This window comes from Anolis carolinensis, chromosome 6 (assembly GCF_035594765.1).
Source record: "Anolis carolinensis isolate JA03-04 chromosome 6, rAnoCar3.1.pri, whole genome shotgun sequence".
NCBI lineage: Eukaryota > Metazoa > Chordata > Lepidosauria > Squamata > Dactyloidae > Anolis > Anolis carolinensis.
In genome coordinates this window covers 71,916,576-71,933,838 of record NC_085846.1, presented here as the reverse complement: position 1 = coordinate 71,933,838, position 17,263 = coordinate 71,916,576, and the positions used below count along the sequence as shown (strand labels likewise).

Here is a 17,263-nt window from a genome sequence, read left to right as displayed (position 1 = left end):
TCTCTAATCTTGCTCCCTTCTGTCCTTCATACTGCTTCTTCTCAGCAAACTTGAATTCACCACACAAGATATTTCACCTAGTGCATTATAGAATTATTCCAACATCTTTCTACATTAGCTTTATTCCCACTTGAATTTTTAAACATTTGTAGACAAGTACAGATACCATGTTTCCCTGAAAATAAGACAGTGTCTTATATTAATTTTTGCTCCCAAAGATGTGCTAGGTCTTATTTTCAGGGGATGTCTTATCTTTCCATGAAGAAGAATTCACGTTTATTGAATTTATTTATTGAATTACATTGCTGCTGCAGACCCCCCCCCCCCCCCACTAATGAAGTCGGCTGAATTGTACTTGGTGGTTGATTGATATTATTACTGCAGTATTAACTCTTGTTTTATTGTCTTACTGTGTTATATATATTTTTGTATATTGTTCAATGTATTTATGCTGTTGTTTTTGTAAATTAAGCTGGTCGGAGCCTTGCCCCATGTGAGCCACCCCGAGTCCCCATGGGGAGATAGTGACGGGTTATAAATAAAGTTTTATTATTTATTATTATGATTGTTGAACAAAAAATAAACATTATATGTTGTACAGTAGTTGCCATCATAAACCAGCATAACCAGACAAACTGTGAATCTTATCAATAATTTCTTGTTATTACCATTATTTCCATGTACAACACTCTATGGTATGTACATTTACCAATCCCTCATACTCTGGTGTTCTGTTTGGTGGGAATGCTTCCAAACAAAAACTTTGCTAGGTCTTACTTTCAGGGGAGGCCTTATATTTAGCAATTCAGCAAAACCTCTACTAGGTCTTATTTTCTGGGGATGTCTTATTTTCAGGGAAACAGGGTAGTACCAGGGAAAGTTGTTGTGCAATCTTCACACTGAAGGAAAAATGCTTTTTCTTCGTGTACTCTGTGAATGCACACTAATGGAGAAGCTGCGCCTGCGCAGGTTCCGACGGAAACTCTTCCAAGCTGAAGTTCAAATTTTGGCGGTAACCACGCCCCCCTTCCCAAGGGGCATATAAGGCAGCCCCAGGCGCCCGCTCTCCAGTTCCTTTTTTTCCGCCGCAAGGTTCACTTCGGACTCTTCGCATGTCTACTACTCGTTTCAAGCGTTGCACGCAGTGTGCTGCTAAAATTCCTGACTCGGACGGCCACGCCAAGTGCCTCTTCTGTCTTGGCGAGGCTCATGTGGTCAGTACCTGCCGTTTTTGCCTAGCTCTCACGGCTCAGGCCAGAAAGAACAGAGCCGCTAGGCTTAGAGCGGCGCTCTACGAAAAATCTCTCGCGCCAGAACCGACTCCGTCGACGTCGGGTACGTCGGCGTCCTCAGCTTTGAGAGCTATGTCGGCACCACCAACTAAGCCTCCGGCAGCCAAGGCTTCCTCGGTCTCGTCCAGAGCGTCCAAGACCTCCAGGGCCGCTAAACCGGTCAAACCACCGTGTACTGTGACGACGGCGACCGTGTCGACCCGCTCCGGAAAGGTGGGACCTTCCTCGACGTCGAGCTCTCTGGCTTCGGTGACCTCGATCCGCTCTCGTATCGGTTCCCCTCCGTCCTCCTCTGCTATCAAAATAGCCTTTAAAAGGGCTCACGAGGAGTCTCGTCGAGCGCAATCCGACTCAGCTGTGGTTCCTCCCACACCTGGCAAGTCCTTGAGGGTTGCATCCAAGCAACCGCCGGCGAAGAAACGGCTAACTCAGCGCTCCTCCTCCTCGGCCTCCTCAAAGAAAGACCCGCCATCTTCCTCGACAACTTCCTCGAGAAGGTCTTCTCCTATTGTACCAGCCCAGAGGCCTAGAGATGTTTCTCAGTCTCCATTGCACCCCCTGTCTGATGGGGAGCTGCAGGACTCACCCCACCACTCTACCCAAACGGTGGTCAGGGTGCCGGTGCCGGAGCCCCTTGCGCCGCCTCGCTCGTCGCGCCAACAGCTCTTCCCTCCCACCTCGACACCGGAGCGTGGCAGACAAACGGCTCGCCTGGCTCGGGCAGCCCAGGCCTCAGCCTCTAAGGACCTTCGGCCTCCGGCCCTCTCTTCCCGCGAGGCCTTGCCTCCTCCCGAGACTGTGCTGTCTTCTCCCCCTCAGTCCCCCCAAGGGGCTGAGGAGGAAGATGCTGATGTCGACCGCCCAGACTCTGTCCTCTCGGCCTCGGTGGTCTCTCTCGGTCTCGACCTCTCTCCTCCCCACGACGCGTATGAGGCGGACCCGCCTTCTCCTACTGACAATGTTCGCGCTTTCGCTGAGCAAATGGTCAGGATGGCCGACGCCCTGGGTTTGGAGATCAAGCAAACCTCCAAAGCAGTGTCTGACCCAGTCTTCAAAAGGGTGCAGGCCCAAGCTCCGCCGGCCACGCTTCTCCCCTTTCTGCCTTATCTGTTGGACGTTATCCAGGCCTCCTGGAAAAACCCTTCCTCCATTCCTCCGACCTCGAAGAGGATCGAGACTTGGTACCGTACCGACGATGATACCCTGGAGTGGCTCAAACACCATCCCGACCCTAACTCCCTGGTCGTTAAGGCCTCTCAATCCTCAGGTCGTCAGTCGAATACTCCGGCCGACAGAGAGGGGAAGCGCTTCGACGCCGTGGGTCGAAAACTTTATTCCGGAGCCCTTTTGCTTTGCCGCATGGCGAATTATGGAGCCTGCATGGGTGCCTACCAACAAATTATCTGGGAGAAGGCGCAGCCCTTCTTCGCTAAGATGTCGGACGAAGACCGCTCCGTCCTCACTACCCTCCAACAGGAGGCAGACTCGCTCGCTCACCACCAAATACAAATGGCGAAGCATACAGGTGATACTGCGGGTAAAATGATTGCCCACGCGATTTCCATTCGCCGCCACGCCTGGCTGAGGTCTTCGGGTCTCTCCTCATCTTCCAGACAGGTCATTGAGGACCTTCCCTTTGACGCGCTCGGACTGTTTCACGCCGGTACCGATGACAAACTCAAGTCTAATCATGACTTTAAAATTCTTGCGTCTAAATGTGGCGACCAACCTCAACCTCAGCGCACTCGCTGGTTCCCGCACCGTTCCCGCCGTTTCCCGCCGCAATCTTTCAGACACCATTCTTTCAGGCGGCCTTCGGGCTCGAACAATCAAGCCCATCACCAACCTCGCCGGGGACCTCATCCGCAAAAGCAACGCGGTCGATCCACCCCTGCTCCTCCGCAGCCTAATCGGCGTACCTGACGCCAACCCCTGCCAAAGCTCCTCGCCCGCTACCGTTGTAGAGCCCACGCTGCCTCGTCCCTTCGGTATCTTTGCAGACCGACTAGCCCCTTTCTACAATCAATGGGACTCTATTACTTCAGATGCATGGGTTCTCCGCATTGTCCAAGACGGCTACGCCTTAGAGTTCATGGACCTCCCTCCTACAGGTCACGTTCTCCACTCAAACCCTTCCCCAGAGATACTGGCCGAAGTCGAAGCGCTACTGGCCAAAGGCGCTATCCGTCCCTCCCCTCCCGAACTGGACCCTTTAAGTTTCTTCTCCAGATACTTTACAGTCCCGAAAAGAGGAGGCGGGCTACGCCCGATTCTGGACTTAAGGGCACTCAATATATTCATCCGCCCCTCCAAATTCAGGATGGTCTCTATTGCCTCTATCCTCCCGATGCTGCAGCGGGGAGACTACTTTGCCTCCATAGACTTACGAGACGCCTACTTCCACGTGGCAATACGAGAGGCGCACAGACGGTTCCTATGCTTCAAAGTTCTCGACCAAACCTACCAGTTTACCGTTTTGCCCTTCGGTCTCGTCACGGCCCCGAGGGTCTTCACCAAAGTTGTCGCCGCCGTAGCGGCCCACCTCAGGCTACATGGCATCACGGTCTTTCCTTATCTGGACGACTGGCTTCTCGTCGGGCCCGACCCGGTTCTTCTCCAAAATCACGTCTCTTTCACGCTGCGTCTTCTAAAATCTCTCGGCCTCCAACTCAATTCCGAGAAGTCAAATCTCTCCCCGTCAACCCGAATCCGGTTCATCGGGGCCCTCTTCGACTCCGTCGCAGAGACTGTGTCACTTCCGTTCGACAGATTCCTGGCTCTCCGCCACCATATCGCCCTTTGTCGATCTGCCCGGAGGGTCAGAGCCCGTGTCATTCAGGTCCTTCTAGGCCACATGGCCTCCACGGTTCTCACGACCCCGTTTGCCAGGCTGCGCCTTCGGACCCTGCAAAGGTGGTTTATAGACACTTTCAAACCGTTCCACCACCACAACTCCAGATACCTGTCGGTACCGTCGTCCGTCCGCCAGTCTCTCTCATGGTGGATGTCTCACCAAAACGTGTGCAAGGGCCTTCCTTTCCATCCAGCCCCGCCATCGCTAACCATAACCACAGACTCCTCCACCTACGCTTGGGGAGCCCACATGAACGGTCTAACGGTTCAAAATCTTTGGTCCCCGTCAGAGAGGGCCAACCACATAAACTTCCTCGAACTTCTCGCCATTCTCAAAGCCCTAAAAGCATTCTCCCCCCTCATCCGCCACAAGTCCATCCTCATTCAATCGGACAATCTAGTAGCAGTATTCTACATCAACAAACAGGGTGGTACGGGTTCGAGGAAACTGATGCTCCTCTCCTCTCGTCTCTGGATTTGGTGCATAGCCCACGGCGTACAGATCTCTGCAATCCACCTACCGGGCGCCCAAAACGGCTTAGCGGATGCCCTCAGCAGGATGACTTCTTCCTCTCACGAATGGAAGCTCAATCCCGAGGTCCTCGACGGTCTGTTCCGCCTCTGGGGGCGCCCTACTCTGGATCTCTTCGCGTCTCCCCACAACGCTCAGCTACCCCGCTACGGAGCGAGGCTCCCCCCGAACTCTTTCCCCGGCTGCCTAGGGGATGCCTTTCTTCTGGACTGGTCGGCGGAGATGCTTTATCTTTTTCCACCGATTCCCCTCATACCGAAAGTTCTCGAAAAACTTCTCTCGATCTCGGTCACGGCGATTCTCATAGCTCCGGCCTGGCCCCGCCAACCGTGGTATCCAGCCCTTCTTCGCCTCTCCAGAGGATCGTTTCACCCTCTGCCTCTCTCGCCGCACCTTCTCTCACGGGAGGACGGCAAAATTCTTCACCCGGACCTTTCTTCCCTTCATCTCACTGCATGGAGGATTCTTACCTAGCCTCTCTTCCGCAGAATCTGCAAGACGTCCTGCGGGCAGCCCATAAGCCGTCTACTACCAAGGCTTATTCCTACAAACTCTCTCGCTTTCATGCCTTCCTTCGATCCCGTAACGTCGACACCTTCCCGACCTCGGTATCGGTGGTCCTCGACTTCCTCATGACTCTCGTCGAGAAGAAACTTTCTCTTGCCTCTATAAAAGCTTATCTCGCAGCTCTTTCCTGGTCTTTTCAGCGCCACGGCCAGCCATCTCTTTTTTCTCACCACCTGATCAAAACCTTTCTCCGGGGCTACAATAACATCTGCCCGCCGTCGCTACCACCTACGCCGGGCTGGAGCCTCGAACTTGTACTTTCTCAACTGTCTTCTGCTCCCTTCGAACCGCTTGCCTCGACCGATCTACGCCTGCTCTCCTGGAAGTTGGCCTTTCTGGTGGCGATCACGTCGGCACGACGGCCATCCGAGCTCGCTGCCCTCAGAGTCGACGAGCCTTATCTTCGTTTCCACCATGACCGCGCTGTTCTTCGCCCGGACATTACCTTTCTTCCTAAGGTGGTGTCAGCCTTCCACCTCAACCAGGACATTGTCTTACCAGCTTTCTTCTCTAACCCCTCCTCTCCTCTCGAGCAAAAACTGCACCTTCTCGACGTTCGGAGAGCACTTCTTTTCTACAGGGACCGTACTAAGGACATTCGTAAGTCACAAAGACTCTTTGTCGCCTATGCCCAGGACAAGTTGGGTAATCCCATCTCTTCCCAAAGACTGTCCCACTGGATCGCTCAGGCCATTGAGTTGGCCTATGAACTAGCCAAGCGACCTCCCCCTCCTTCCATCCGCCCGAGGTCGACTAGGGGCCTCTCGGCGTCGACCGCCTTCCTTAGGGGTATTCCGCTTGACTCCATATGTAAAGCGGCTATCTGGTCAAACCCTCTCACGTTTGTCTCTCACTACAGGCTGGACAGTAAGGCCCTTAAAGACTCGGCCTTTGCAAGATCAGTACTCTCATCTTGCCTCTCCTGACTCTCAGACGTTTTTTCTCTTCATATTCACCCACAGGTGACTCTCTATACCTCTCCTTCAAGTTGGACGGGGTTTTTTTCCCCATACCTGCCTCTAGGGATATGTTTTTTTCCCATGATTGTATTGAGCAGTTGCTCTGTTGCTTTGTACCGCCTCGTTGGCCCTGGCGGATATGCCAAAGACCAAGATGTGTTTGTCCCTCTCCCCCTGGGAGAGCGTTTATATGCACTACGCAATTGTGTATTTTTCTCTATCATGTTTATTGAAAAATTCCTTCCATGTTATGTTCTTCTTCTATGATGCTCATGTTGCATTGCACTGGTCCTTTCGGACAATTTATTGCACTGGTCCCTTGGGACGGTTATTTTTTCTATGTCCTAATAAACATGTGTTTGGACATTCACTGATTGTCGAGTTTGCCTTGTCCCACCATCCGGGACCTTAGCGTGTTAGTCTCCATTAGTGTGCATTCACAGAGTACACGAAGAAAAAGGACAGGTTGCTCACCTGTAACCATGTTTCTTCGAGTGTACTCTGTGAATTCACACAAACCCGCCCTTCCTTCCCCTCTGGCAAACCTCTCCCTTTCTCGTTGCCTTGGCGGCGTAGGAACTGGAGAGCGGGCGCCTGGGGCTGCCTTATATGCCCCTTGGGAAGGGGGGCGTGGTTACCGCCAAAATTTGAACTTCAGCTTGGAAGAGTTTCCGTCGGAACCTGCGCAGGCGCAGCTTCTCCATTAGTGTGAATTCACAGAGTACACTCGAAGAAACATGGTTACAGGTGAGCAACCTGTCCTTATTTATTTATATTAAAAATATTGTACATTTCACTCGGATTAACTCAGGTGATACTCATGTTTTTGAGTCATCCTTGAAATCAAGAGGGTATACAATTTCTTCAACATGCACATCTTGTTTCATGATGTGAAGGGTATTTTGCTCAGGCACTGAACAGGATGTCTGTCTGTTGATAGCTTGATTTTTAAAATGGTTTGTAGAAGTAATAATCTCTCCTACATAGATTACTGCTTCAAGATACTTAAGAGTATTTTTATAACATTGATTCAAATACATGAAAATCACATATTTCATTTGCCTTGTAGTGAAATGTTTTTCCTTGTCTTTCTTAGGTATACCCAGGACTGATGGTGACAGCAGGCCTTATACATTGGATTTTAAATATGCTTAACATTACTGTCCACATAAGAGATGTATGTGTGTTTCTTGCACCAGTTTTTAGCGGCCTTACATCAATTTCTACTTTCCTGCTTACCAGAGAACTGTGGAACCAAGGAGCAGGGCTTCTAGCTGCCTGTTTTATTGCTATAGTACCAGGTTACATATCACGATCAGTTGCAGGATCTTTTGACAATGAAGGGATAGCTATTTTTGCACTGCAATTCACATACTATTTGTGGGTAAGTAGTTTAATCTAATTCAAGTACTGTTTTTATTTTCTGGCTGTGCTTGAGATTTTCCTTAAAATTTTATTTTGATCTTTAGATCCTTTTCTTCTAGAGTCAGCATCTGTAGAAAAAATATCAAGTAATATAGCTAATTTCATTGCCCTTTGAAATATTGTTACATTGGGTGCTTCCACAATGGTTCTATGTCAGTAAAGATAAGAATCACAAAGTCATTTGGTAGATATAAGCCTAGCATTTCCTACATATGGAAATATGTGAAAGACCAATTGAAAGTGCAGAGATCTTGTGTCTTCCAAAAAATGGGAGATAAATTAATTTGCTGCTTCCTTGTTCACAGCAGTCCTAGGTGTAGCTAGAGAGTAGCTAGTATGCACAAGTTCCCTCCTCATCCATTTCAGTCATCTCTGTTCCCTCCAAATTTGATTTTGTTCACATCCTGCCTATATAGAGTTGAGCAGCTCTTACAAGCTTATATATTTATGTTCTTTTGGGATTGGCCTAATAAAAGCATTGCACTAATATAGAATTTTAAAATTTTATATGCCAGTATGATTGTTTTTGTTTTGTAGTTATGCGTGTAACTAACAAGTAAATGCCACAGTGAAAAGCAGTTGATATTGTAGACTTTAGCCTCTGCTCTTGATAGTACCATGGCTACTTTAACACATATTTGTTTTTTTCTACTCTTGCTAAAACTCAAACAATTCTTTTAGGTGAAGTCTGTGAAAACTGGATCAGTTTTCTGGACCATATGCTGCTGCCTGTCTTATTTCTACATGGTGAGTGATATATCAACTACAGTATATGTACATCTGGTTTGGAAATACCATACCTAATTGAATAGACTGCGCAAAAGCTCAGTCTTTATTTAGTCATTGTTTATTTCTGTTACCATATGCAAACAAGTCACTGGTGTTTTAGTATGGTGGATCTTTTAATAATTGCATGTTTAATATTGGAACAAATATGTTCACACTTGTTTAAAAATGTTACTTCATGTACCTTTCTTTGAATCCTTGTTCCTTGAAATTATTTTCTATGTGATAGACTTCAAAGCTGGAGTTAAAATTTCTGGAAGAAACATTAACAACCTTAGGTATGCAGATGATACCACTCTGATGGCTGAAAGTGAGGAAGAGCTGAGGAGTCTTATCACCAAGGTGAAAGAAGACAGTGCAAAAGCCGGGCTGCAGTTAAACATCAAGAAAACCAAGATCATGGCAACCAGACCGATTGACAACTGGCAAACAGAGGGAGAAAACATGGAGGCAGTGACAGATTTTATATTTCTAGGCATGAAGATCACTGCAGATGCAGACTGCAGCCAGGAAATCAGAAGATGTTTACTTCTTGGGAGGAGAGCAATGGCCAACCTTGACAAAATAGTGAAGAGCAGAGACATCACACTGGCCACGAAGGTTCCGCATAGTTAAAGCGATGGTATTCCCCATAGTAACCTATGGATGCGAGAGCTGAACCATAAGGAAGGCTGAGCGAAGGAAGATAGATGCTTTTGGACTCTGGTGCTGGAGGAAAATCCTGAGCGTGCATTGGACCGCAAGAAGATCCAACCAGTCCATCCTCGAGGAAATAATGCCCGGCTGCTCACTGGAGGGAAGGATATTAGAGGCAAAGTTGAAGTATTTTGGCCACATCATGAGAAGACAGGAAAGCTTGGAGAAGATCACAATGCTGGGGAAAATGGAAGGAAAAAGGAAGAGAGGCCGACCAAGGGTGAGATGGATGGACAATATCCTTGAAGTGACTGGCTCGTCCTTGAAGGAACTGGGGGAGGCAACGGCCGATAGGGAGCTCTGGCGTGGACTGTTCCATGGGGTCACGAAGAGTTGAAAATGACTGAACGAGTGAGACGACGAGGAGACTTTAAATATTTGTCTGTTGCAGTATTGTGGAACTATTATTTGCTGAGAATTGCATTTCCTGGCCGTGTTCAGGCGAGAAAGCCAAAAGTAGATGGATTCATCCCTATTTTTCTTCCTCTTCTTTCCCCCAGTCAGCAGTCTCCCTGGGAGGAGCAGATTACTCTTGCCAGGTGTTTGAATTTATCTCTTACACAGAGCTTTTGAAATTAGGCTGAACGCCCCAGATTGTCCATGTCTAATCTTTGTGGAAAATGTCATCAATTTAAAGAGTTGATAGGTATTTGTATCAAGGTTATGTGATTGTTGTTTTGAATTTGTGTATTCTTTCTCAGTAAGCATATTTAACACATAACATAGAATATATAAAAATGTATTCTTTAATTTCCCTTGTAGGGTTCTAAAATCAACTAAGAATTTTGGAATCTGAGAGAAATAAATTTGCAAACTGTCTTTAAGTGGGTATTTCCTTTTTGCAATTGGAGATTTTTCTCATCAGTTTCAGATGTGCTTAAGATCACTACTGATTCATAGTATTGGTACTGTTGATTCAAAAGATTGGTACTGTTGTTTCAGTATTTCTATACTTTGTTTGATTTGATGATCACGTTTTACTGAGTCACTAAAATAAAAGGCTCAGCATTAGGAAATTTCAGTCCTCCTTCCCAGTGCTGTTTCATAAAGGGAGATTAACTGCTATTTTATCCCACAGAAATAGCTTTCCTTATTTTCACAAACACTGCGTTAGAGTTTGCTCTGTGAGCTGAAAGTGTGTGCTTGTTAAGTTTGATTTTAAAGCAAAAGTTACCTTATCTAGAAGATAAGTTTATCTCATTACACCACTATACTGAAATTATAATCCAGTTTGGAACTGGTTTGAGAAGAACCAATTTCGCTGCACAGATGATCAGATTGCCATGTGTGGAACTGCCTTAAAGCCAGGAAGGTGATTACATTTACCAAGGACCCTTGTCACTCATTGTTTTTTCGTTGTTTGCAGAGATATGCATCAATGCACCCAGAGGCATATGGGGATAAAAAGGGAAAGTAACAGCAGCAGATATAATCACTTCTCCTTCCCAGAGAGTCGATTAGCCCTCTGCTGCCCAACAGATCCCTTCGAGCATTTTTGGCCCATTCTGGATTTTTTACTCCAGTTCAGTAAGAGCGAGTGTCTACAGTGTGGTCTGCATTTTGCGGAGTCGATTTTGCCTTGGATCTGGGATATCTGGCATCTGCTGTAGCACATTTTTTTGGCTGAACTCCAAAAATTCTCAAGACTTTATTTTAATGCATGCTGTAGCACGTTATCAGTGTGCATTTTGTGGACGTTATCTCAAGTTGGTTTCAAACTACATTATATGGTCATTCTAGAAGGGCCCTTCCTGACAGTCCCTATATCCCAGGATCTGATCCCAGGTTTTCTGCTTTAAACTGGATTATATGAATCTGCACTGATAACCTGGGATAAACAGAAAACCTGGATCTGATCCTGGAATATAGGGCCTGTCTGGAAGGGCCCTCAGTTGCTATTTCTGACAAAGTTATTGATATGCTTAGTGTGGTGCTGGTTTCCCTGGAAGTCTGTTCATTCTTGTAGAAATAACTCTCCTGTGTGGGTTTTCAACTTAGACTTGTCAGGAATATGTAGAAATGTTTGTTTTTTTAATTTGTAGAGAAAGCATTTTAACAGTTAGCTAATGTGTTGCATCCATTTAATTGTATTGAGTGAACCAAATTTAGGTGCATGCCACAGGACCAAAAATCAATTTCCTTGTCCTCTCTCTTTTCCATGGCAGCTCCTACAGTCCCTAAAATTCAACACATAGTGTCTAAGGACTTGCTGTAGTGTTGAAAGACAACTTCTGTATGCAGATTTCTTTCAGCTTCATTCTGTGAAGGGAATTGCTTTAAATTTGTGAAACATAGGAATTTCCCTATGTGCTATACAACAATTTTGTTTTTAAAAAGTAGTTTATGCCCAGTGATTATCTTCGTGCCATGAAAGGAAAAGGAGATGAGGAGGGTAGCTCCAGGCATCCATTCTTAACATTACAGTACTTACTTAATTCTTCTTATAATGACTATTGAGGAGTTGAAATGGCAGTTGTTTGGTTAAACTAAGAGTGGGGCTCTCTCACACACCTTTCCGTAACCTACACACCTGATGTTCCCAATGTATTTCGTTTTTTTCAAGGTAACTGATAATAGATCACAATTTTAGATTATGTTCCAAAATTTGAGATGTCTCCTTTTTGGCGACAAGAAAAAAATATTATTGATGAGCAGATGAATACATTAGTAAAGGACTAAACTGGACATGATGAAATTATATTTTGTTCATAAGATTACAGTTGGAAATGTATAATGTTTCTTTAATATTTGCACTTCTTTTTAAATAATCATTTTATATAACATTTTCTCTTTCATACAAAACTATCTTTCATGCTACCTACTCTGTTTTCTGATTGTTCGTTGGATTTTTCATTGTGACTTGGAACATACCTGGTAATTCATGTTGGTCGGTCTAAATCGGTGATTCCCAAAGTGGCCGCTACCGCCCCCTTGTGGGCGCCACAGCAATCCAGAGGGGCAGTGATGGCACCTATTAGGACACAAGGGCGTGGCTTCTTCCCAAGAGCCCGAAACAGGGCTGAAAATCTATACCTCTCCTGAGAGGCCTTTTAGGACTAAAGGGCGGGGCTGGGGTGGGGGTGGGGCCTCTTCCCAAGAGCACAAGACTAGGCTGAGCCTCTGTATACCTCCCCTGAGGCGCTTGTTAGAACACGGGCTGGGGTATAGAGGTTCAGCCCTGTCAGACACTTGGGAAGAGGCCCTGTCCCCTCTTCTAGCCCTGCCCCCTGTGTCCGGGCAGGTGCCGCAGGACAGGGATAGAAGCTCAGCCCTGCCTCAGAGCTTGTAACTCCGCCCATCCCAATCCTGGCCACCCATTTGTGGCCCCGCCCACCTCCCCCTCCCAGCCCTGCATCTTGGACTAGGGGAGAGTCTCAGCCCCGCCCTCTTGAGCAGGAGCCCCGCCCACCCCTCTAAGCCAGGCCCCCCTTTCCAGGGGGCGTTGAGTAACATTTTTTCTGGAAAGGGGAAGGTAGGCCAAATAAGTTTGGGAACCACTGGTCTAAATGTTTTAACTATTTACAAAATAACATTATGCTCTGCTGTTTTCATTTCTGACAGGTTTCTGCATGGGGTGGTTATGTTTTCATCATCAACCTTATTCCACTGCATGTATTTGTGCTACTATTGATGCAGAGATACAGCAGGAGGGTCTATATAGGTGAGTGTTCTGACTTGCTGAAATTGAGAAAAAGTGGGGTTTTTTAACCCATTCTGGATAACTCATTTTCTCTGTTTAAACCAAGCCATTTGTTTTGACCTGTCAAATTTTAGTGGATTGATCAAAATAATAGAGTAACTTAATCTCACTTATTTTCTCTTATTCCATTACATCTGCTTTTGTATTGGGCAGTCACTTGTTCGTTTATTAGTAATATTTACTTTTCACCAGTGTGCCAAAGACAGCTAAAAAGAATTATAATACTTAAGATAAAAACAATCTCATAAAAGCAATGCAAACTGAAATTTTAAATGAGAGTTTAACATTTAATTGGGAGTAAGATGGGCTCATTCAGAATTCCCTTACTGTTAACAGTGTGAGAAGCGTAATTAAAACAGGTCTGTCAAGTCATATATCTCTAATTTGGTGGCAATTAAATAGGAGGTGATTATTGTATGTCGGAAATGCAGTTTGTATCTATTATTTGTTGTAATTTATAAGTAGATAATGCTTGCAAAGCAGACATCATAATTGTTTTATTCATATTTGTGTAATTAGCTTCTTACAAAGATTTTATTTGTGTTTTAAATGCACAACTGATTCTAAAGAAAGTTTTAAGTGATAGATTTAGGTCATTCTCCAGTTTTGAAATGCCAGTTTTGCAGGAAAACAGACAAGATCAGGAGTAAAAATATCATTGAAAAACATCTCTCCAGTTTGTTCTTTTCAGTGCCTCACCCCAAGTTTGAGATAACAGAATTGCTTCCTTACCAAGAAAGAAATCAAAGCAATTCTATAGTTACACAAAGTAACATGCTGAAGCATTTTAGATGCATATGTGCAGACCTCTTTACAATAAGCTTCCTTTTATTTGGTATGTTAGAATAGTGATTTCTTTAGAAAGGTATATATGAATTTGTGAGCATACATGTCAACTAACATAACTTGCATGAATAAAGAAGGACTTTGCTGCCAGGAAATTTCTATACTATGATTTTATGAGAAAATGTCTCTGCCTGTAGTTGCTATTTTCTCTTCAAGGAATTCTGATAGATGCCTCAGATTTTTGTCAAATGTTGGTTTTAGTGGACTTACCATAGTTAAGAATTTCAACCTGAGTCTTAATTTATTCTCAACTGTTGAATTTATTTTGTATTGTCTTCTTGTCTATGACATATCCTAACATCTTCTGTTACAAAGCAGAATATAAATGTATCATAATAAAATATAATGTTTTACTTTTTGGTTTCCATGACTTACACAAATGGGTTGCCTGGACATTACCTTGTTCAGAATCTTACAGAGCTAGGGAATAAGCATTTTGGGGGTAGCTCTGCCCTCATAGGGGTCATGTGTCTTGCGCCATTATCTGTCGGGGTTATTAGCTATAGACCTGAATGCCGCTTGTGCAAAATAAGAATAATTGAATGCGGCAAGTCCAAATATACACATGCACAAAACATGGTTGCAGCTGGAAATGAAAATTAAGAGAATAAATCAAAGGAGTTAAAATTGATGGTTTAGAAGAAAAATTTGAAGTGTGTAGAGAGAGAATAACATCAGTTTTTTGAAATGGAAATTTTATATTTTGTCAACAAAAATGGATGGAGAAGTTCAGTGGAGTAATAAACATTCAGTTGGTGGTGATTAAATACTAGAATTAATGTATTGGGTTCACTATTTTAGATTTAATGTATTTATTTAGATAATTAAACCAATGCTACCTTAAAACTACCCACATCATTTGTAATTTTCAGAAGGCATTTTTGAAGCAAATTTTGTCATATTTTATTGCTTTGGCAAATGGACGTAAGCAAGCCATTTATTTGACCCACTTGGCATCATAGCTTCAATGCTGACTAAACTCCTGCTGACTGCTCGTGCATATTTGATGCAAAGTTATTGATGTTGACATCAGTATGAGTACTTTTGAATCATTTTAGGAATATTGTATAAGATCTTAATGCAAATTCACTAAAAGTGTGGGAAACCAAAAAGGTTGCATGTTGTGATCTATTTTGAATCACTGTCTAGCTGTAAATCAAAACATTTACTGTACCATATATTTGTTTTCATTTGGAACATCTCAGTCTGATTTTAAGTAACTTAGAAAGGAAACCTGAAACCTGTTGAGCAGAGCAGTGATTTTTGTGTCAGTTGGTACCTTTAAGCAATCATTTCTACTAATAATTTTGTTTGTTCATATAAGTTTGTTCATATAAATGTTGCCAGTATATTAACCATATACAAAAAGAATTGTGTGAGCCCTATATTTGCACCATTATGAAAAACCGTCATGCCCTTGGCCATTTGGGAAGGACAGCCTCGGAAAGCAACCGAAACTTTTTGGATGTATTGTTGTCAGATTAAAAGAGGAATAACCAAGATGAGGATATAATTGGATGAAGTGGCTGAAGAAAAATGAAAGCCATGTGTGAGGAGAAATAGAAAAATTGATAGTGATTAAAAAAAAAACAGAAGGCCAAATTGTTTATTTCTAGATGAGTTGATTATTCATTCTCACTGATAAGCTATTTTAACATGTCCACATGAAATAGAGATGCACATTGGGAAATTCAAACGCTTATTGTAATTGGGTTTGAGCCTATGTCTGTTCACCACACATCCAAAGAAAAGGAACCCAGACCTGATTAAAAATCAAAATGGCTTGAATGCTAAAGACAAACACTTTAGACTGCAACTTTTTGTTGCAAGATCTTACTTTAATATCAGTTTGAGTTTTCATTGCTATAACTGCTCTGTAAAAGCATTTGATAGGTCCCCAGTATCCAGTGTTATTAGCTAGTAATTAAGTAAATTTGTACTAAATTTAATGACATAATATAAGTAAAAATATCAAGACAATTCCTGACTTTCAAGGTAAGGCAGGCAGCTAAATGAAACCTGAACTTGAAGTTCATATGATAATTCTTGTTTATATCTTTTCAGGCCTGCATGATCTTTATAATAATCTCACTTTCCATATTGTTGATATTTATTACTCAACCAACCAAACAGCATTGGCATTTTGCTTTCTGTTTTATTGACATACACTATTTTGTGCAGTACCTACAAGCCCTTGGTTGTATGGAGTTCTAGACCCACCTAATCTTTGTATCAAAAATGGAGCTTCCAATATTTAAGCGTCTCACTTGCTTACTATCCATGCATGTCTATAGAAAGTTCCAAATAAAAACCTGTCATAAAATTTAAATTTGTATTCACTGCAAATCGCTTTAAACATGGTTACAGCCTGCAGTTTCAAGAATTTCAAGAAGCAGACAAATTTCAAAAAAGGGAAATTTAACCTATTTAACCAGATAATTTTCCCAGTCAAATGTAAGACTTTGCAAGCCTCCACCCTAACTAATATTGACCCCCCCCCCTTAAAAAAAACCCCTACATCAGTGGGTCAAATAGATCACCTCTGAGAGTAAATAACCACCCTCAGATATTTGAACAACCATCCCATTGGTATTGAAGCAAAGTGTGTTGTACTAGAGGATATGTTTCAAACTAGTACCGACAGTCCCCAGGTTACGGACAAGATATGCTCTGTAGGTGTGTTCTTAAGTTAAATTTGTTAGTCGGAACAGGTACAATTCTTAAGTGTAACTCCAGTCTTAGATATCTATCGATATTAGATTTGGATAGCATAGGGAAGGGTTAACACCCCTGTGGTTTTGTTGTCTGTGCCCCTGGTCAGAAGATTTCACCTCACTTTTTGTCCCAGTGATAATTGGATCTTGAAAAATGTGGTTTTTTGTGGAAACAAGTATAGGTGAGGAAGTTTCAGCTGATACACCTTTTCCCCATGATAACACTTTCAGGAGTGAATTTCCTTTCTGAGGGATAGATTTCTCTCACTTCCTGTTGTCTCACCCCTGTTCCTAACTAAGTCATTTGTAAGTTGAATGTTTGTAATTCGGGGATTGCCTGTAGTGTCAAATTACAGAAATATTGTTGATAGTATAAGGTGTGGAACAGTGTGAGCAATCTTCTTCAGCAAATATTTTCAAGTGGAGATGAAATAGCCAGCCATTTAACAAGAGTGCTGTACCTCTAATCCAGTAAATTGAAAAAGTTCTCAAAATGAAGTCAAAATGAAGCCCACGATTGTCACATAAAATCCATATCATTATCTTTCTTAAATATATTTTTAACTACTTTGTCTCTCTTGAATTGTGGGCTCTTTGTCTCATGCAGCAAAATCTCCTGTTTACAGCTTTGACAGTTTATTTCAAATATCATATGGTAATGATATATATTCACATGGGCTATCTTCGCTGTTTGAGCAATGAGCCTGTTGTTGAAAAATGCAGTACATTTCAGAAATTTAACACAAAAACCTTTTAAAAAGAGTGCCTGCCCACTGTTGCCAGAGTATTGCCATGAAGACATTATGAGGCAGGTCTTAGAGCTGAAGAAGGATGAAAGCAGGTGGGCAGCAGTCACAACACTTGAATAATGCTGGACATATACCCTACTGTTT

At 43.6% G+C, this 17,263-nt stretch overlaps 1 protein-coding gene across 1 annotated transcript in view; it reads left to right on the top strand.

Annotated features, from left to right (window-relative positions):
* stt3b (STT3 oligosaccharyltransferase complex catalytic subunit B) overlaps nucleotides 1-17,263 on the top strand; it is a 61,222-nt gene that overhangs the window by 23,535 nt on the left and 20,424 nt on the right. The window contains exons 3-5 of the mRNA XM_016998091.2: nucleotides 7,300-7,587; nucleotides 8,310-8,375; nucleotides 12,672-12,771. Coding sequence (XP_016853580.1) covers nucleotides 7,300-7,587; nucleotides 8,310-8,375; nucleotides 12,672-12,771 — 454 coding nt within the window. The remainder of the gene's footprint in view (nucleotides 1-7,299; nucleotides 7,588-8,309; nucleotides 8,376-12,671; nucleotides 12,772-17,263) is intronic.